We start from the raw sequence: 21,842 nt of genomic DNA, 5'->3' as shown, positions 1-21,842 counted from the left end.
AGGTATCCTGAAGTTTCTTCTAACTCTGTTGGCCACCTTTTACCACTACTCCACTGTGGCCTGCTTGGAGCTCAGAAAAACACGTACAGAGCCAATGAGCCAGGAGGTCCCCTCCTGTGGACAAGGGAGCCCTTGGAGCACCAAGGCCACAGCGCAGACCCCGGGACCTGTTCCAGCAGGTGGGGCCCTGTGACCCCTGCTCTGATGTGAGGTTGAGGATCAGGCCTGGGCTGGTCCTGAGAACTGGGGAGATTTGCCACCTTTCCCTCACTGCACCACTTCAGAAGGCTAGAGGAAGGACTCACTCAGAGGCAGCCATGAGTCCTCAGGGCTGATCTCCAGGGAATCTTGGGAACCCCAGGGCTCCAGCCCCCACAGGGTGGATGAAGAACAAAGCAGAGCATGGCCAGGCCCCCACCAACTCAATTATTCTGGCAACTGCTACACAGAGCGTCCCGACAGTCAACTGGTAGGTGTTTGCTGGGGACGATGCTACCTGGCAGACATGATTCCCTACCTTGGGGGCCTGAAATGTCCACAGATTCTTGGGAAAATTTTAGAAAATCTAAACTTAGACTTAAATATAGGTGCTTTGATGAGTGAGGGGTAGTCAACATATACTGTTTTAGAATAATAACAACAACTTAATGAAGTTTACTAATGCCTATGCAAATAATCTGTGATGTGATTTAATAGTATTATGTTCAAAGTAGGGTCACATCCCCACCTGATGACTGGAAGAATCCCCTAAGACTCTTCCATCACCAATTTTTGCTTGAAAGAAAAGTCCTCCTGACTAGTTGACCAAGTAACACAGGGGAACAGAGAAATAAGTGAGATGCTGAAGTTGTGGAAGGTGAACTGGAAGGGCAGGAGGAAGAACGAAAAATGTGGAGAGAGTGAAAAGCCCCATGACTGGGTGATAAAGGTAGGTAAGAACACACACAGGTGACTGCAGGGAAGACAAGGTACAAGTGGATAAACATTTGGGGATTGTGGTGGCTTGGAGCTATGTACACAGAAAATCACATTCTTAATCATAATCCATTCCTGTGCGTACGAACCCATTGCCCAGAGAACCTTCTGATGAGTTTACATCGGTCAAGGTGTGCCCTAATCAAATGAGGATGGGTCTTAATTCTATTACTGAAGGCCTTATAGGGAAGGCCACATAAACAGAAGGAAGCAAGAAGTCAGCAGAACCTGGAGAGGCCAGGAGAGGCTGCCAGGTGCATTGTCATGTGACAGAGAAGCCAAGGACCAAGGATAACCAGCAGCCAGCTCCAGAATGCCACAGTCTTCTGGGAGAAAGCATCGCCTTGATGACACCTTGATTTAGGACATCTCCTAGACTCGGAACTGTGAAACAATGAATGCCTGTTATTTAAGCCAACCCAGTGCATATTTGCTTTAGCAGCCAGGAAACTTAAACAGGGGTTAGATGAGAAAAGATAAATCTTGGCGAGAATATAAATGTAAGTGACACATAGCAGGGAAAAAAAAAATTTCTATCATTTTTAAAATTTCTAACAAAAATTGTAAAAAAAAAAACCAAAAAAATCTTTATAATCTTTCTCAAAAATGGCATGTTTAGTCATAAAAACTTTACAGATAAAGCCATATGTTAAGTCTTATAGCAGCTATATTTAAAAATGTTTGATTTATAAAGAAGATTCTATTTATTTTGCTTATCATGAACCTTCTTTCAGACCAAAAAAATTCTTGGGAGAAATAATATTCCCGCTTACAGGTTCACCTTTTGAACATAATTTGACAAAGAAGCAGTCAAAATTAGAATATTTTATGCATGATTTTCCTTTTTCCTGATATTTTTATATTTATCAACATATTGAACCAAAGGAGGTTTGATACTCAGCAAACCTAAAGTAACACTGTGTAGGTTTGTAATATTGAAAAACTGGTTTTGTTACTCTTTCCCTTTTAAACATATCATCTTTGAAAGCTTTAAGAAAATGAAGAAATCTGCAGCAGAAAGAAGAAAAAGTGACAAAAGAAATAGTCTAATAATGACCCATTCCCACATACATTTTTAGAACTAAAAGTATTAAAAGCAGCAGTGGTGTAATTTCTTTCATCAATATTTATAAAGAAATTAGAAGAAAAGTAAACACGGCAAGGAGGAGAAACCACCTCCCAGAGAGTCACCTATCATACTCTTTGCCGAATCACATTTTTCTAAAGTCCACATTGTCCTACTGTTTGAGTGGACTGATAAGTGAACCAAGTAGCAGCTGTGTGCCAACAACTGCTAACTTGCAGAGATACTGAACAAAGAAAATGACCCTGTTAGTCCTGCTAATGGGTCCCTATGGGAGTAGAGAACAGCCGATGAGGGCTTCAAAACACAACCAAGGCAAGGTTTCTTGCTCAGAGCAGGGAGCCAGAGACAGGTGAGAAGCCTCCTTGAAATTCCTTCTGTTCCTCTAAAACTAAGTAAAAGTCAATCACCACAGTTAAGGATCACAGAGAACAGTCATTTTATTTTCACTGAATGCTGAGTAAGATGTATTACCTGTATCTGTTCAGAAAATTAAATAAACTACAATTTTAAAAAACAAAAAAGAAATCTCCAGCCATAATTTCTGCATAAACCCAAGGAAAGAAATGTAGATCTTAATGCTGAGCTTTCACTTTCCAAGGAGGCACCACATCCATCTCCGCCCCTCCACTAACCCCGATGCAACCTTTGCCATTCTCTAGGACAGGGTTTCCCAAACTTTGCTGATGATAAGAATCCTTGGGGCACAAATTAAATACAGATTCTAATTGAGTAGGCCTGGGATGGTGACCAGGTGCTGGAGTTTTATATTAAGCACCCAGGTGACTCATCACAGAATTTGGTGGGCCACGGCTTAGCATATGGCTTCATCCTTTATCTGTCTAGCTAGATAGGCTCAACCTACCACACCCTGTACTGTACACACAGAGCTCCCAGCTTCCAGGGCCATAAATATGGAGGACATTACAACTAGTGAAGGGACTGCTGCTTCTGGTCATGGCTGAGTAACTGATACTGGACTAGCACCCACCCCCACCTCTGCCACAACCAACCATAAAACTGGACAAAACTGTGAGGCAAATGTTTCCAGGCACCAGTCAGTCTGAAGCCAATTTTCTGATCATGGCAGTGAGATAAAGCCCAAGCAGAGAGCAGGAGTCCCGCTGAGCTGAGGAGGCAGAGATTCGAGTTTGGGTCACCTGAAGCAGTTGGCATCTGTGAGGTAAGGCACCAAGAGTAATGAGATATGAACAGAGGAAGGGTCCAGAAGTCTCAGCAGGGAGGAGAGGGGGCTGCAAATCTTTGGCTGAGGACAGAGCTTTGAGCGCAGGACAAGGCTACCTGAGGCTCAACAGAGAGGTAGTGCTGTGGGGTCAGCAGGAGAGAGATACTAGATGACGAGCAGAGCTGGGGGCACTGGAGTTCTCACCCAGCCAGAGTGGAGAGACCTCAACAATAGTCCATCAACAAGCCTGACATATAGCTGAGACACCAGAAAGGTCATGTCTTATGATGAAGACCAGCCCCTAGAGCAGTGATTCTCAAACAGCGCGGCTCTGTCTCCTATGGTACAATTGGCAATGACTGGAGACATTTCTGGGTGCTACTGGCATCTAGCGGGTAGAAGAGGGATTCTGTCCAGTATCCTACAAAGCACAAGGCAGCCTCTGCCACAACAAAGAATAATCCAGCCCAAAATGTCAGTTGTGTGGATGTTGAGAAACGCTGCCTAGGCTTACTCTACACCTAACAAAGATTAGAAACAAACCCTGACTAACAAGATCCATAAAGGATATCACATTTGAAGTTGAGTCCCATCAAGTTACAGAAGCTTGGGAATCATCTCGGGATTTCCAGAGATCTACCCTATAAGCAATAAAACCAAGTCTACAGACGTTTAAGGAGATAAGCTAGTAATTGAGTTGTTGTCCATTAGTGCAAAATTCAAACACTCATCAGCAAACTATCTGATTCTAGACCTACGATGTAGCATTCATAATATACGATACATGATTTAAAAATCCTAGAGGTGCAAAGAAACAGGAAAAGTGACCCATAACAAGAAAGAAAGCAGTCAATAAAAAGCAAACTCCCCAAATTATATAAATGTGAATAATAAATGCAATAATTAAAAAAAAGCAAACATAAGTTTGCTAAGATTTGGATTAAACAATCAAATATTTAAAGAAGCTATTATAAATATGTTCCAAGATTTGAAGGAAAATATGTTCAAAGAATTAAGGGAACAGAAGAAAGATTCAATTATCAAACTGTTACTTTTAAGATCCTAAAAAAGAACCAATTAAATCCAAAATAAATAGAAATAATAAAGATCAAAGGGAAAAAAACAACAAAATTGAAAACAATTATTAAAATTTAAAGCTAATATCTGAATTTTGAAAAGATTAATAAAATTTATGAACTACTGAAAAGACGAAATTAGGGGAAAAAAGAAAACACAAGGTATCAATATCAGGAGCGAAAAAGGATTGTCACTACAGATCTAACAGAGATTAAAGGTAACAGATAATAGAGGCCCCAAAGAGAAGGCAGAGTTGAGACAACACTTCAATGGTCCATCTCCCCAGAGAAGCTTTGAACAGCCAGCAAGAACTGGCAGAAATTCCTTTCTCAATGCTCCAGAAAACAGTTAATGAACTGTAGTAACAGGGCAAATGCTGAATCAAGAAAAAGGCTACTTAAAAGCTGCAGGATTTTGTGGCACCCTGGCCAGCCCTTCCCCGACCCCTCACTGGCTCGGTGCAGAGGCAGCCCACACCTCCAGTGCAGCCTCTGGTCCTCTGGTCCTGCCTCCTCCATCTACTGGGAGCGTGGAGGTCTGGCCCAATTTGTCTGGTGGTGGCCTGAGGGACTCCCTGCCCCAGAACTTGCCCTGTGTGTAGAAGGCAGCTTACAACATTTCCCACAGAATGCTGTGGGACAGTGGTCGAGTAGTGCTGCTGCACGCAAGAGATGGCTGGCCACGGGACATACGGTGCAGTGCCCAGGACCATGAGGAATCTGCTTCCTAGGGAAGAGAGTACATTTGGAAACATGTAACCGAGGAATTATGAGGGTCACCCGTGTATGCCCAAGACGAGATGAGTATGCAGAAAGAACATGGGAGTCCCCTACACTGTGGCCTGAGGCTAGTCTTAGACAACCCACTGCATGAATATGCCTTATGGAGAACATTTGCACAGGTCTGTCCGTAAAGACTGGGAAAGGTGCTTTGTTTTTTCTTTTCCTTCATCTCTTCTTGTTGTTGTTAGCATTCAAGGAAAGCTCTCTTATGCCACTAGCTGGATATGTTTCCGAGTCTAAATTCCAGTGATAACACATTAAAATATCAAAATGTCCAGCTTTCAACAAAAGTTTACAAAACATACAAAGAAAAAGGAAAGGACGGTTCAGTCCAGGCAAAGGAGAATATTGAAACAATGGGAATCATAAAGGAGGAGGACCAGACTTGGGATATTCCAGACAAAGACTTTTAAAAAATGCTTCTAAATACGCTCAAAGAGCTCAGGGAAATCACGGACAAAGAACTAAAGGAAATCAGGAAAATGATTCATGAACACAGAACAACAAGAGAAATGTAAATTGTGAAATGGAACCAAACACAGCTGAAGACAACAATCACAGAAATTAAAAATTCTCTTGAGGGTTTCAGCAGCAGACTGGAACTGGCAGAACCAAAAATCGGTGAACTTCAAGATAAGACAACTGAAATCATTCAGTTTGAGGAACAGAAAGAAGAAACCATAAAGAAAAGTAAACAGAGCCTGAGGAATCTGTGAGACACTGTCAAGCCTACCAATGCAGGCATCGTGGGAGTCCAGAAGAAGAAACAGAAAAAGGGGCAGTGAGAAGTTTCAAAGAAATAATGGCTAAAAACTTCCCAAATTTAACAAAAGACACAAATATACACATCCAAGATGCTCAACAAACTCCAAACAGGATAAATTCAAACAGACCCACACCACGGTATATTATAATCAAATTTTCGAATGTCAAAGATAAAGAATTCTTGTGAAAGCCACAAGAGAAAAGCAGTATGACACATACAAGGTGCCTCAATAAGATTAAATGCCAATTTCTCAATGGAAACCATGAAGGCAAAAAGGCAGTGGAAGACATGAAGTACCAAAAGCAAAAAACTGCCAACCAAGAATTCTATATCCAGCAAAACTGTCTTTCAAAAATGAGGGCGAGATTAAGGCATTCCCAGATAAACAAAAGCTGAGGGGCTTTGTCACCACTAGTCCAACCCTACAGGAGATGCTAAAGAAAGTTCTGCAGGTTGAAAGGAAAGGACACCAGACAACAGACTGAAGTCACATGAAGAAATAAAGATCTCTGGTGAGGGTAATGCATGCATAAATACAAATGCCAGCACTATTGTATCTTTGGTTTATAACTCTACTTTTTACTACCTACAGGATTTAAAAGGCAAATGCATAAAATGTAATGATAAATCAATGGCTTGGGACTCATAATGTATAAACACGTAATGTGAGACAAGAACTTCATAAATATAGTTCGCATCTATTACTGAAGTTAAGCAAACAAGACTGTTAGAGATTTAGCATGCTAAGCTTAAGACCCATGGTAACCACAAAGAAAATATCAGAAAATATGCAAGCTTACAGCAAAATAAATTAGAATACAGGTTGCCGGGGTGGGGGCCAGAGGGAATGGTGAGTTAATGCATAAAGGGTGTAGGGTTTCTGTTTTGGGATATGGGAAATTTTTAATAAGGTAAGATGGTGAGGGTACCACAATAATCGTGAATGTAATTAATCCCTTGTGAGTGACTGAAATGGGAAATTTTATGTTGTATGTATGTTCCCATAATTTAAGAAAAAAGAAAGAGCAACTAAAGAGTCCTTGACAATTAAATGCAATACATGATCCTGAATGCGATACAATGAGGAGAAAAGACACAAAGGGACATTACTGGGTCATATGAAAAAATGCGAATATAGACTATAAGCTTTGTTATCAATTTTAAATTGTTTAAACTTGATAACTGCACTTAAGGTGGTTAAATATGTGAATATTCCTTGTTTTTAGGAAATGTACATGGCAATAATAAGTGTTCAAGGAGCATGATGTATACAACCTACATGCAAATGTTCAGAAAATGGAGAAGGAGAGCAAGAGAGAGTGAGAGAGAGAGCAAAGGAAGGATGGATGGATGGATGGATGGAAGGATGGAAGGAAGGAAAGAAGGAGAGAGACAGAAAGGGAAGGAAGAAGGAATGAGACAGGGGAGGAAGGAGGGAGGGAGGGAGGGAAAGAAAAAAAAGAACAGAGTGGCAAAATGTTAAAATTAATGGATTTGGGTATCTGGGTGGCAGGAGGGAGTAGGGGTTTGTTGAAGTTCTCTGTATGGGCTCTGCATTATTTTTGTAACTGTCCAGTAAGTTTGAAATTATTTCAAATAATTTTTTTTAAATAAAGAGAATATTATGAGCAAACTCATCTCTCTAAATTTGCCAAGTTTGATAAAATTGACACAATATTTGATAAACTCAACTCGCCAAAACTGAATAAATGAAAAAGAGAAAACAGGGATAGCCCTGTATCTAGTGAGATATTAAAATTATAATTAAAATTCCTATCTCAAAGACAGTTGCAGGCCCAGATGATTTCGATGGTGAATTCTATAAACATCTACAAAATAATACCAATCTCATACAGCTTCTGAAAAATTAATAGAGGGAGTATTTCCCAAATAATATGCCAGCATAATCCTGATATCAAGACCTATCAAATATATTATTTAAAAAGATATTCAGGCAAATATTATTCATCAACATAAATCCTAAAAAATATTAGCACATAATAATATATGTTACTATAAAAAGAGAATGACAAATATTGGCCAAATAGGATCTTCCCTGGAAATGCAAAATTGATTCAACATTCGAGAATCATGCAATATAATACAAAATATTTCCTAAAATTTAGCATCCATTGTTGATTTAAAAACAAGAAATCTCAGCAAACAAGGAACAGAAGGACAGTTCCTAAATGTTATAAAGAACATCTACAAAAAGCTTACAGCTTACATCCTACTTAATGGTGTGAGACTGAACTCTTTCCACCTGTGATGGTTAATTTCATGTGTCAACTTATCCAGGTTCCAGTGTGCAGTTGTTTGGTCAAGCAAGCACTGGTCTTATTTTTACTGTGAAGGTATTTCACAGATGGATTTGCATTTACAGTCAGCTGATTGCAACTATGGCTGATTGCATCTGCAATCAACATACAAGACTGTCCTCAGCAATGAGGGAAGAGCAATGACCTCCAATCAGTTGGAGGTTGTAAAGCCAGAACTGAAGATTTTGGAAATCAGAAAGAATAATTCCCGCTTCTGCTTCAGCTTTCTAGCTTCTCTTGGAGAATTCAGTCTCCACTTTATTGGATTTTCCAAGTTGCAGGCTACCCTACGGAATTTGGACTTGTCAATCCCCACGGTAGCAGGAACAAATTCCTATAATAAATCTCTCTCTCTCCTCTCTCTCTCCCCTCCCCCTCCCCCTCCATCCCTACACACACATGCGTGTGCACACACAGAGACTGGTTGTTTCTCTGGAGAAACCTAACACACCACCTAAAACAGGGAACAAGACAAGGATAGCTACTCTCACTGCTTCTATTCAATTATTCACTGGAGATCCTAGAAGAAAAAAGAAATAAAAGGCCTAATAAGAGGAAAGGAAGAACTATATTTACCTCTATTCAAAGACAACAAGATTTCTATATAGCTACTCTTGACAATCTGCAAAAAAATTACTAAAATTAAACAGAATTTTGCAAGGTTTCAGGATACAGGGAAAATACATAAAAAATCAGCTGTATTTCCATATACTAGCAACAAATAGAAAATTAAAATTTAAAATTCCATTTATACTAGAATCAAAAAATATCAAATGCCTAGGAGTAAGTTTAATGAAAGATCTGGAAGGCCTCTATACTGACAACTACAAAATATTGCCAAAGAGAAGATCTAAAGAAATGAAGGGATATATCATATTCATGGATTGGAAAAATGAGCAATGTTAAGATGTCCATTTTCTCTAAATTGACCCACAGATGCAATGCAGTTCCAATGAGTATCTCAATAACTCTTTTGTAGACACTGACAAACTGATTCTAAAATCAACATGAGAATGCAAAAGACTTAGAATAGTCAAAACTACAAAAAAAAAAAAAAAAAAAATTGGGGGAACTTATACTACCTGATTTCAAAATTTATGGTGCTACAGTAACCAACAGAGTCTGGTATTGGAGAAAGGACAGACATACAAGTCAAGAGAACAAAATTCAGAGTCCATAAATAGATTCACGCATAAATGGTCATTTGATCTCCAACAAGGTCTTCAACTTAATTCAACAAACGGTGCTGAAACAACTGGATATCTGTATGGAAACAAATTTAACCTCAACTCCTGCCTCACACCACATACAACCTAAATCTAAAACTATAAAACTTCTAGAATAAAACTTAAGAGAAGATTTCTTGGATAGGACTTAAGAAGTACAACACATAAAAGAAAAAACTTGGTAAATAGGACTTCATCAAAACTAACACTTTCCACTCACCCTAGACACTTTTAAGAAAATAAAAAGGCAAGTCACCGACTTTAAGAAAATGTTTCCAATTAATACATCTGACAAAAGACTTGAATTCTGCATATATATAGAACTCCTACCAAAAAAAAAAAGTCAACTCCACTTACCAAAACAAAAGGTCAAACACTTGAACAGCTACTTCACAAAGAAGATATATAAACAGTAAAGAAGCACATAAAATTAAACATATTTACCATATGTCAAAGCAAGCATACACCTAGGGAAAATGAAAACACAGATCCACAAAACAACATGTACATGGATGTTCATAGCTGCTTTAATTTTAACAGCCAAAATATGGAAACAAAAACCCGAATGTCACAAACAGGTCAATGGATACACAAGCAGTGGTATTCTTCATTAAATGGAACGCTACATTCAGGAGTAAAAAAAGAACTACTGATCCACACATCACGGAATAATCTCAAAAAATACTATGCAAAGAGAAAGAAGCCAGTCACACAAGTATGTACCATACAATTCCATTTATATGAAATTTTAGAATGGACAAAACTCATCTAAAAGTGATAGAAATTTGACCCATGGTCACCTGGAGCTGGGATTGGGGGTGGGGGGGGGGCAGGAATGACTGGAGAGAGGCACAAGGGGACAATCTGAGTGAAAGAAAAGATCAAAGTCCACATTCATTACCTCCACCCTCTACTACCTCCACAGCGTCTTCTGCAAAGTACATGTGTACCTGATTCAACTCCTGGGCACTCTGGGCATCCTGGATTCCCAGCCCAGATTCTCAGATATTCAAAGCTGATGAAAAGCTACGGTCCTTGAGGTTTACAGCTGCAACTTCAAAAGGGTTATTCCCCACTGAGTAGGATTAAACCTGCAACTCATACGCTATTTTAGACATAAGATAAAATTAAGCTGAATATATATTTGAGGCCGATTCGTATCACCTGGGGGAATTTTTACCTCCCTCCCCAATACCAACTAAATCACAAGATCAGGGGTTAGGAGCCAGGCATCAGTATTTTTTTAAAAGATTCCCCATGTGATTCCAACATGCAGCAAGCTTGGGGACCGCTGTGCTAAAGCACTGCCTTCTAGCTTTCACGTGAACTCCCAAAGAGCTGATAGTTATCACATGGCGGGATGCAATTTATACTCATAACTCACCAGCAGCAGACATTTCTCCTTTGAAAAAAAACTAACTGAAATGGCCTCTCCTCCCTTAAACTGCTCTATTAGTTCAAACTTCTAACTATAAAAAATTAAACTTGTACCCAATGGCTCCTCTTAGCCCTTCCCTGGCAAACTAGAGCACTGACAAATTGCCCCTCATTGAGATTAACTTTCCACAAAATGTGCAGGTCTAATTCAAGTTTTATTAGAAATAAAAAAGAAAAAATGGGAAAAAATGCTTTAAAAAGAAATATTTTAAGAGCCAGAAAGTTAGAATGTACTATTAGAAGAGAATATCCAACCCAAGTAACACATGCTTCCAGGGAGTTTCTGTATTTCCATAAATACCACATGGTATCACTTCAACAATACTGTCAACATATTTCCTAGACACTTTCAGAAAGGAAACCTAACCACAGACTAATGGGCAAAATATTACATCGAACCATATGGAATTGTTTTTGTAGGGCAAAGTTAGTTGAATATCGGTAGTTTCATGTTGTTCAACCTAAATATGCAGTATGGAAAGATGACACTGAGATACAAGTTTTATTAAAAATTAAAATTATTTTATGAACATGTAAATAGCTTCAAATAAAAGTTCAGTCTGAGAACTATGAATACAACGCCATGTGGCTGAGACACTGAGAAAACGTCCTATCAACTGCCTCTCCACAAGCCACTGGGAGAGGAAGTGGGAGGGCTGGGACAGAGGTGGGGGAGCTGCAGAGTCCTCAAATCTTCTCACAAGGCAACAAATTTAGGTGCACAGTTTTTTTTAAACTCAGGCTCTATTTACTGCAGAGGGTTACAGACATTGCTCAGGAAAACAGAAAGCTAGCCCTTTCTCTGTGCATCCTGCAAGGGCTCCTTCTACTTCTGACTCTGAGTCAGCAAAAAAGGATGTCTGCTGTCCTGACCGCTAATTTTAAAACAGCTGAGCTACTGAAGTGCCAGGAAGGGAGAAGCACATTGGTCAAAAGAGGGGTCTTTAAAAAGAAGAAGTAAAGGAAGGGGCAAGAGTCTTCCACTTAGAAAGATGAAGACTATGTAGTAATATGAAATCTAAATGGAGAGGCTACAAAGAACATGCATTTGTCTCCACATTACAGAAAACTAAAAATGGAACACCATGATTAAATGATTAAAAATACACTTAGTGGTAAGTTAAATTTCTCTAAATAGGCTACTGGCCTAAAGAAATTACCCCCTTGTGGTATGCTACATAAACATAATTAAATAAACGCTCGTAAGACAGATCTACAATAAATGATAAAGGGAAACTACAATATTTGCAGGGAGTCAGCTCACCTTGGAAGTTCAAACAAAAAAGGACAAATACTTTCCCACAAACTATCCTTTTGGGTGACTCTAAATAGAAGGAACACTACCAATTTTATTCAGATAAGAAGTCTGGCCAAACTGATTAGTTTCTGCAAAGAAGTCTCTATCATGTAAAAAGTAGCAGAAAACAGCTTCAGAGAGCTCGATCAGTGATACGTGCACTTTATAAGGCATTCAGAACAAGCCAACACGTCACTGGGATCCACTCCTCGAAAGCCAGTCCACTGTGGGAACTACCCAGGTTCCTTAACCTGGACACAAAGTCAGGAAACCTAAAACTAATTAGGCCAGAGATCTCAAGGAAAAGTCTCTGTGCCTTATGCATTTTATAAAACAAAAGCAGGGATGATAAGACCATCTTGCTTAGTGGGACCATCACCCTGCCTGCCCCAGATCTAAAGACCTTTGGCCTTCAGGCTCAGTGCTACCCAGGCCCTAAGCCAAGGCTGGGGCTGGCAAATGGCAGATCCATTCCCACCAGCAAAAAAAGCTGGAGATTGTCAGCTGTCCTACAGCCAGGCTAACCCTTCCTGAAGCCAACATCTTCCCCCATCCTGGCTCTACCTCCAGTGCTCTAAGCTGCAGAAGTAACCCCTTGAGATCTGAAGCTGGACATGCCCTCCTCCTTCCATGTCCCAGTCAGGAACCAAGGACAGAAAGTAAGCCAGTGGGCCCACCGTAGAGGTGACAGTAACCCATGTTGGGACTATGACCAGTGTCCAGTGGTGACTTTCTAAAATTCCCTAGTATAATGCTAAAAAATATATATATATACTGCCATAAGGAACCTGTGTTCTTAATGGCAAAACAACACGGCCTGCTCTAAAGTGGGCATTCACCTGTGCTGTACAATCTCTTGGTTTGGTAAAAAATTCTGGGAAACACACTGCAAGTAATACCCCAGAGACTCAAGGAACCTGCAGCAGACCATTATAAGCAATTTTTTATTCCAAATTAAACATAGCCACAGTCTATAAAAACTTCTCTTCATTGAGTCCTCACATTAAACAAAAATCGATGATCAAAAGCCAAAAGTAGTCTTACCAAAGTTGTGCAAAAGATAAATAAATGCCATATACGGTACATCCCACGATGTCATTCAATACTACAAACTACCACTGTTGGCTTAGCAGTAATTCATTCCATTTATAACCAACCGCCCTGATTTTCTCTCAGGACCGCAGATTACAGGCACACCTGAGCAGAAACTGCAAGCATGCACAGAGGGCCCTTTCAGGGCTTTGCTACAGCACCAGGTTTGTACTAAGGAATCAGCCTATATGTGCTGAAGTGTCTTATTTCTTCACCTCAGCATGTTTCTAAATACAAATCAGTGTACAAGGAAATCTGCCTTTCCCATGTTTCTGGAATTTCAGGTTAAGTCTATGGTTTAGCCCAAGAAATTTTTGACTTCTTAATGGGACAATTCTTTTAGGATAACCAATCTGGCAAATTAATACCTCTGGGAGACGTTTACATTCAGGTAAGCAAACGTGCTAAGTTAGATCAGATTTCCCAAAGGCTCCTTTCCAAAGTGTTAGTGGAAAGAGGAAGAAAAACAGGTGAACAACAACTCACCTGTGCGAAGAGCTTTGTTTAATTGAACTGTCACTTGAAACCTGACTCAGATGTTTAAGGTTTTCACAAAGGATTTCTAACGAAATTCGCTACTTATTTATTGGAACAAGGCATGATCTGGAAAGACGAAAACCTGGCTCATTCATAGAGAAATCTCAGTGCTCTTCACTTCAACAGTAGAAGGAGTGCAACAGAATTACAAAAATAATGATGATGACAAAGACAACAGCCATTCATTGTTTTAAAAGTGTTTTCATCTCGTCCTCACATTAACCCCTTCAGTGGAGCATGCAGGCAGTGTTACTATTTCCATGTCACAGATGAGGAGACTGGGTTTATGTGTTTAGTTTTACAGAGATAACAGATGCTAAGCCACGGATTCACACAATTCCAAGATTAATAAGACCCTGCCCAAAGGAAAACACGGAGGGGACACTGTATTTTGCTGAGGAACGCACTCACAATAAACAAAAGCAACAGATGAGCAGAAAACAGGTAAAAGAAGCTAACACTTTAAATTTGATTTGTTTGGTTTTATCTTTAAATGAGGACTTTTTAAAGAAAAGCAAACAGCTCAGGGCAAAGGGAATTTATAGAGAGTTCTTCAGCTCTTGACATTGGTATCTCTGTCACAATTCCTTTGTAAAGACATCTGAAATTCTTATTTCTTTTATAATAGCGTGAGACCAGTGTATACTATGGGATAATTTATTACGGCATTTCTCAAAACAAAAATACATTGAACACCTCAAGTCAGGTCTTATCATTGAAACTGCTATACTGCCCAGTAAAGGGAAAGGAAATATTATATAAACGTAACTTGAGTGAAAGCAACATAAAATAGATGAAACCATAAGTTTTCTCCAAAATTACTAAATAATAAAAACAACCTAAAATTTAAATTTTTATCCCAAAGATCCAACTCTTTTCTTAAACACCATTAAAAACCACCATAATTCATGTTAGAACACAGGAAGAGTCTGTATTTGGCATGGATTCCATTTATATTTTCTTTAGTTAACAAAATTATATGGAATACAATTAATGGATCATTAAAAACTAGGTAATTCCCTTTCTCAAAGACATTATTTTTTCACCTAGATTTAATTTTATAGACCTCAATTTCACTGAAGTTCACTTTTAAATACAACTTTGATGTAAATGAAGGTTTTAATGAACAAAACATTTCCATTTACAACTCTGAAATTTAGGCATGAAAACACTGAAAATCAATTTGATATTTACTTTCTAATTAGATTTAATTTTAAATGTAGTGTTATCCAACAGCCTTTGGCCAAATGTTATCACAGGCAGTCCTGATGCTCTCAACAGAAACATTCATTATACAATTGGCAAAATTTGCTTAAAGGAAAAAAGAGAGCACACTTGATATCGGGAAAGTTTTCTTAAAGAAAAAACAAAACAGTTCGATGCAAACAGAAGCTTCTCTAGTGAAGTTCAAATGATTGTATTTACAGCATTATTAAGTTACATAGAACTTGATCAAAATGCTTCTGATGCTTCAAAAGCAGTATACATTTAGCTACTGAATTTCACTTACCTTCCGATAAATCATATGGCACATGGCTATTCTTAACCGCATCCCAGCACACTGAACATGATAAAAATACAAGTGATGCAGTATGGCCAAAATGAGTGTGCAGACAGTCAGCACCGTGGCACAGATGTAGGCTGTGTACAGAGCCACAGAATCAGTGGGATCATAATTTTCAAAATAACTAATAATTTTCCCCAAAAATATGGGCTGAATTACTTTGGTGGCTTCCTAAAAAGAAAAAACAAAGAAATCTTAATTAAAACTACAAACCGTAACAATTTTTCTTATCACAGGCTTTACTTTTATTAGCATGTTAAAAAGACATGTGCTGCTTTCATCACTAGCCTAAAAGAAAAATAGAAATACTTTATTCTTTAAGATAAGCAGATAATAGTTTTACCTTGGTCAAAATAATAAGAGCAAAGATAACAAAGCTTTAGTACATTGTGCTCAGTACACTGTGGATGCTCAATAAATATTACAACCAGTGCTTTAAAACACATTCGGAAAACTACCAAATAAGTCTTGGCCTGAAATGAACAAGGAAAAAGTGGTAAAGGAGAGACAAGGGGTTTGCACCCATGTGTACAGCCCAGCTCACTACCTGCCTGTCTCCTTTGCAATGCCAACATCCCAGTCCACAGGAAAGTGAACATGGCTCGTTCACAAAAAGTACACTCTTGCCTTAAGAGACTTGATAAACCGAGATATTGACACAATCACAGATCAGAAGAGAGAACCCCCCAATGTATCCCAACTCAAACTCCAAATGCTGGTAGGTCCAGGAGAAAGGAGTCCAGCTCCTATTCAGGTACCAAAAAGGAATCAGGCTTGGGAAGTTCCCAGGCTCTTGGCCCTGAAGTAGGGAGACTGTTTCAACATGTCTCTATCACCCCTACTACCAGAATTTGGGATGTGCACAGAAGCACTGATGCTGGTTTGAAGAAATATTGATAACTATTTATTCCCCAAGGCAAAAATTAAAATCCCATACCAATGAGTTGGGAGGTATTGGAAATTGCCTCCTGAACAAGGCAAAGGGAAAGCAATTTTCTTCACCAAGACTAAAGGCAAAGAAAGCAGAACACTGCTGGAGCCACAGCACACCATGCCTCTCCTTGCCAAAGAGCCACTCCACGCACAACCCACTTCCTCCCTCTAGTAACCCCTTGTAAGGTACCCTCTTCCCCTTTCAAAGAAAACCAAACCCTCATTGCAAATCCAGTTCACCAAAAGTGAACACACAGGCCCTCAACATCATTTCCTCCATGGACTTCTCAAAAGAAAAAATGCCAGAAGTTTGGAAATCTTTCAAGAACTTGACTTTGGAACAAACTTCTCCTTTTAATTCCCCTTTCCTTATTAACACAGACATGATAAACAACTGGTGGGTTTGCTTTTGATAGGCCCCTTCTGTTGTTTGAAAAGAGGAACCCGTGCATGGGAGGGAGGAAGAGGGAAACAAAACCAAAACAGAACAAAGGCTAAACTAATATACATGTCTTTCCCAATCAACCAGTGCCCAGTCAGGATATCTACAGACAGATGGCCCCTTCCCACAAATGGACCACAACATTAAATGCTGTACTGCTGTATACACACACACACACACACGCAGATTTCACCAACCACCTCACTCTGGTGATGTCATGGAAGTTTTCATCTACAGTAAGGAGGGAAGGGGAAACAATTTATCTGGAGAATTACGAGTAAGATGACCAGATCTCAAGAACACAAAGGCTTGCAGTTACATTTCCGGCACTCCCAATCATTAATCCCAAGAGGCATTACGAGTACACAGAAGAACCCCTGATTCAGTGAGTTGTAAACAGACTGCTCAGAGTTTACTGAGAAGAAAATCTGGGAGTTTACACAGAAAGCCAAGAATGCCAAATCATACTACTAATGGGCAGCCCCAGCCCAGCTGTGGCCAGCTTCGGTGGCACGCAAACTTGGAGTTATCCGCCACAAGCCCAGCAGTAAGTCCTTCTATCCCAAACTTTCCTATAGCCTGTGATTATCTCAGGGATTCACTGTTGCCTGTTAGACGGTGCTCCATTTGAACCTAACGTGAGTTTGGTTCAAAAAAAGAAAGTAAGATTGATGTCAACCATCAGGGGTCCAGAGAGAATACTAATGGATGCAACAAATCCAGGGGGAAAAAAAAGAGTGCCAAATGAAGGCAGCTTACTACCACCTCATCACCTGAATTTTTTGCTTCAAGACAAGCATTCAATAATTCAGTCATTCAAACCTGCTCATTAATGAGTAACACCAGTTCATGGCCCATAATTTTCCTACTGATCTGTCCATCCCTGATCCTACACTCAACAAAATACCTAGGAAAATATGCATTATCAAACTTGGAATTAACCAAATCAAAACTTTCTGGATAGTAGGAATAAGGCCAACAATTGCTCACACAAACCCTCCATCTCTGACACTCATCTATCACCTGGTGAAGACTCTTTCCAGAAACCAATTGAGAATACAGTCCTTATTCTTTCACAGGAATTCCTCTTAACTCTGAAACCACATGGGATTTTCAGAAAAGCCCAATGTGACACCAAAAACCCCCACAGTTCACGGTTCTACCAGAATGTCAGAGACTGTGAAGGCAGGTACTTCTCAGCACTTTCAGGGTCTGCAGCTTCCAGCCTCCTTCAAGCATCTGACGTTTGGGGCCCTCCCTTGCTTCTTCTACATGGCTAGAAGCTAAAAATCCCGAGCCTAGCACCTCACCACGCTCCCCCAGGCATTTGAGAAATTTTTTGCCCAACTCCATCACCCCTGATTCATGAGAAGGAAAGAAAACACAGGAAAATGAAATGAGCTGTCAGAAAAGGCTTCAAGAAAAAAAAATGCTTGAGTGAAAAACAGTAAGAAGAAAATACAGTTCCTGTTTGGGTGATGGAAAAATTTTGAAACTAGATAGTGGTGATGGTTGCACAACACTGAGCATGTAATTTATGCCACTGAACTTTACACTCAAAATTGGTTAAAATGACAAACTTTATGTTATCTCTATGTTGCCACATAAAATTAAATATACATATATATGAAGAAAAGAGTGGGCTCATGGGGAAAACGAACAGGTGGGAAATGTAGACCTGAGGAAGATCCAGAGATAGGGAAGAAAAACACTGGCTCTGGGGAAACAGTAACCATCAAGACTCTAGACACATCTTTCCTATCTTTCTTTTTATTTGCTTTTTAGAGCAGTTGCCAGCTTACAGAAAAATCATGCAGAAAGTCTAGAGCTCTCATATTCCTACCCCTGCCACACACACACACAGTTTTCCCTATTACTAACATTTTTGCATTAGTGTGGTACATTTGTTTCAATTGATAAACCAATATTATTATAATTACAGTATTAACTAAAGTCCATGGTTTACATTAGGTTTCACTCTGTGTTGTACAGTTCTCTGATTTTTTTTTTTCCTCAATTTATTGTGGCAACATTTACACAACATAAAATTTCCTATTTTAACCATGCCATTTTAAATTTCCCATTTTAAAACGCCATTGCTGCTTATAGACAAACATGGCAGAGCAGGAACTCTTGAGAAAAGTCATTCATGAAAGCCAAGTTTTCTGGGCTGTTAGGAGTTTCACTGCTCTAGCCAGTATGAATGAAATCTATTTTAAATGAATTATGTACTCACTCCCTTGACTTCTTAAAGAAAATGGATTTAAAGAATTTACCTTTTATTAGGACTGAGGGGCAACATGGTGAATATTACTGAACGAACGCTCTGCTTCCAAGAACCAGTAGGGAATATAAAGCACTCTGCTCTGGAGGCCTCGCATCTGCTGCCCCCACATCTCCCTCGCCTTGGGCTCTCAGTGGTGGCCCAGGACCCTCAATGTCTTTACCACCAGCAACCACTGCTCAGCTTCCCAGGTTCAGCGGACTGTGGTGGATACTTGGAGAAAAGAGCCGGGGAATGCAAAAACTCTCAGGGAATCAGCACTGAAAAAAGACACAAACTTTACTGCGGAAGTCAGGATCTTCCGTTTGTTTTCTTACTGCCCATTGACTGAGTTCCAAAGTGAGGATTCATTCAAACATTTCCCGCAATCGGCTTCCAACATTCTCCGAAGGACCAGAGGCCATCAGAGCAAAAGTGGACTCGGACAAGACTGAGTCACTAGAGAAAGCCAGTGGCCAACCCTGGGCTTATTTGCTACGGGTCTTGGGAATGGGATCTAAAACCCTGCCGCTCCTCCCCCTGTCAGGGGAAGGTGGGCTGGGAGAACCCACCCTCCTCCACGGTGAGGAACAGATTGCCAGCTCTACATACCCGCAGGCAGACAGCCTCATCTCTCAAAGAAAAGGCCCCTGGGAGGATGTGGGAAAGCAGCCTTGGTCATTGTTCAGTTCATTCAGAGGCTCCACGAGTGCCTCCTTGGCACCTGTGGGCTTTGAACAGGTGAAGGCTTGCTTCAGTCCTCATCTATTCCCATGGAGGTGAGCACAGGGGACAGGTGGGATGGGCTGGGAACTTCCTGACTCTTCGGTTCTAATTAGCATTTGCCTGCAACGGCACCCTGTTCGCCATTACCCTAGTGCTTGCTTACCAGGGCATTACAATCATTCTTCACTTCTCACAGGACAGAGGTTTTCCCTGCTTTGAAACCCCAACCTCTGAAGCCTCACCCCCTTGGAGTGGTGAAACCCTGCCTGTCCCTGCTTGTGCCTCTGCTAGCACCTGCGAAGGCTCTGCTTGTGTTTTGGTTAGGTAATTGAAAAAATCATGGATAATTTTTGCAGGTATTCTGTACACTAGAAGAATTTAAAAGGGGCCACACTGACACCAGCTTGCACCTTGTTCATTTCAAACTGAGACTAATTTGTGACCATGTAGAAGCGCCATCACCTGGGACACCTGTGCACAGATCTATGACAAGCTAGGACAGCCTGAGCGGCTCCTGCACCCTCTCTCACCCCCAAGTCAGTCCCATTGGCTTGCATCTCTAACCTGCCACTTCACAAGGCGACAAGAGTATCCAGATCATAGTAGGTATATTTACAAAGGTGGCACTGTGAACTGTACACCTATCCCCACCATCTGGCAAACCAGCCAACATGCCTTTGTCATCAGGGAGAATTTCAATCTGCCTGGACTGTCCAGTGCCTATTACCTGACAGAGCCCCTGGTGTTCTCCAGTTTTGTAGGGCAAAGCTCACCTACCTACCTACCCATACCCACAGAGCCCTTCAATACAAACCAAGCATTTTAAACAGGAGTTGTACCTCTCACACACAAAACAATTGGTTCACCCATCTTACCCCAGCAAAATGTACTTGTGATACCTCACTGCCCTTCTGCATCTAAAACAACTCTTTTGCAGCAACTGCAATTTATATCCCTACTGCTCTCATGCACTTGCAGTGAAACCAATGTCCCAATGATTGAGCAGTACTAAGACACCATGGGGACTACAAGCCACTCAGGTGGATTTTCACCATCCCTCTCAGCAACCCAAAGACAGAAACAGGCAAGCTACCTGGCACTAAGCCAAGGCAGACCACTACCTTGCTGGAAGACCTTGATTGAGGCCTTACAAGGGCACTGACCTCATGACTTTCTGCCTTTGGTTTTTCCATTGCCACATCTACTCTACACTCTCTGCAATGCCAGGCTTCCCAGACCCCACCTTCCAACCAGCAATCCACACCAGCAAACGGGGACAAGAAACCAGAATGGGTGGTACATGAAGTCTGGAATTTGTGGCGAAGCTAGGACCTCCTCCACAAAGAGAGGCTGTGACTCAGTACCCAGCCCCCTGGAAAGGGTGCAACCGGGAGCTCCAGCCAGCTCCCCTCTGCCACATGGCAGCAAGCCCAGGCAACGTACCCCAGGTTCCATTCCCCTGGAAAGGGAGAGGTGACAGCACCTTCTTGGGAAAGCATTTATCAGATCTGATGTTATCAAGTTAACAACTACTTATTGAGCACCTATAAAATGTCATTATTATTCTGGGCTCTGTTCCAAATTTACTTCCTCCAAACCACAGGGCACTTGATGTTGTAGGACATTGTTTTGGTCCAGGATTACTCTTAGCATATAACATTTACTGAGCATCAACAATGTCCTAACATGGTATAAAATTCCTTTTCTTTCAGTGCTATCCTTTCATGACACTATGATTTAATTGGTTAAAAGTAATAATAATCCTCCTGAGCTTTGGTCATTAGACTATAAGTATCCATCTGTTCTAAAAATAAATACAACTGCTGAATTATATCATGCTTCCTAGACATGTTTTTCCCCTTAAACTACTTTCAAAACCTACCTGACCACCTCTGACCAACAGTCCCCATCCATTTCAATGCTGATTCTAGCTAGCATTTTTACTGCATGCATAACTCAAAACACAATTCAGCGTATGCAAAAGCTTTTACCTCGATTAACGTAAATATTCCCAAAACTAAATAGGATTTCCAGTAACACTTTATGATTGCTTTTGTTAAAGAAGGCTTCTGTGCATCTTTCTTGGCTCTTAAAACTTCTTTATCCCAGTACCTACAATGAAAAACACAGCACAGTA

At 40.4% G+C, this 21,842-nt stretch overlaps 1 protein-coding gene across 6 annotated transcripts in view; it reads right to left on the bottom strand.

Moving 5' to 3' along the window:
* Positions 1 to 21,842, bottom strand: part of ABCC4 (ATP binding cassette subfamily C member 4) — a 278,085-nt gene that overhangs the window by 217,414 nt on the left and 38,829 nt on the right. For all 6 annotated transcript variants that reach the window (XM_037800391.1, XM_037800386.1, XM_037800387.1 and 3 more), the window contains exons 3-4: positions 21,697 to 21,817; positions 15,288 to 15,512 (exon numbers count right to left, since the gene is read on the bottom strand). In XM_037800391.1, the coding sequence (XP_037656319.1) occupies positions 15,288 to 15,512; positions 21,697 to 21,817 (346 nt within the window). The remainder of the gene's footprint in view (positions 1 to 15,287; positions 15,513 to 21,696; positions 21,818 to 21,842) is intronic.

The sequence above is a fragment of the Choloepus didactylus genome, chromosome 12 (assembly GCF_015220235.1).
Source record: "Choloepus didactylus isolate mChoDid1 chromosome 12, mChoDid1.pri, whole genome shotgun sequence".
NCBI lineage: Eukaryota > Metazoa > Chordata > Mammalia > Pilosa > Megalonychidae > Choloepus > Choloepus didactylus.
The sequence above is the reverse complement of the archived record's forward strand: the minus strand, read 5'-3'. Positions and strand labels throughout refer to the sequence as shown.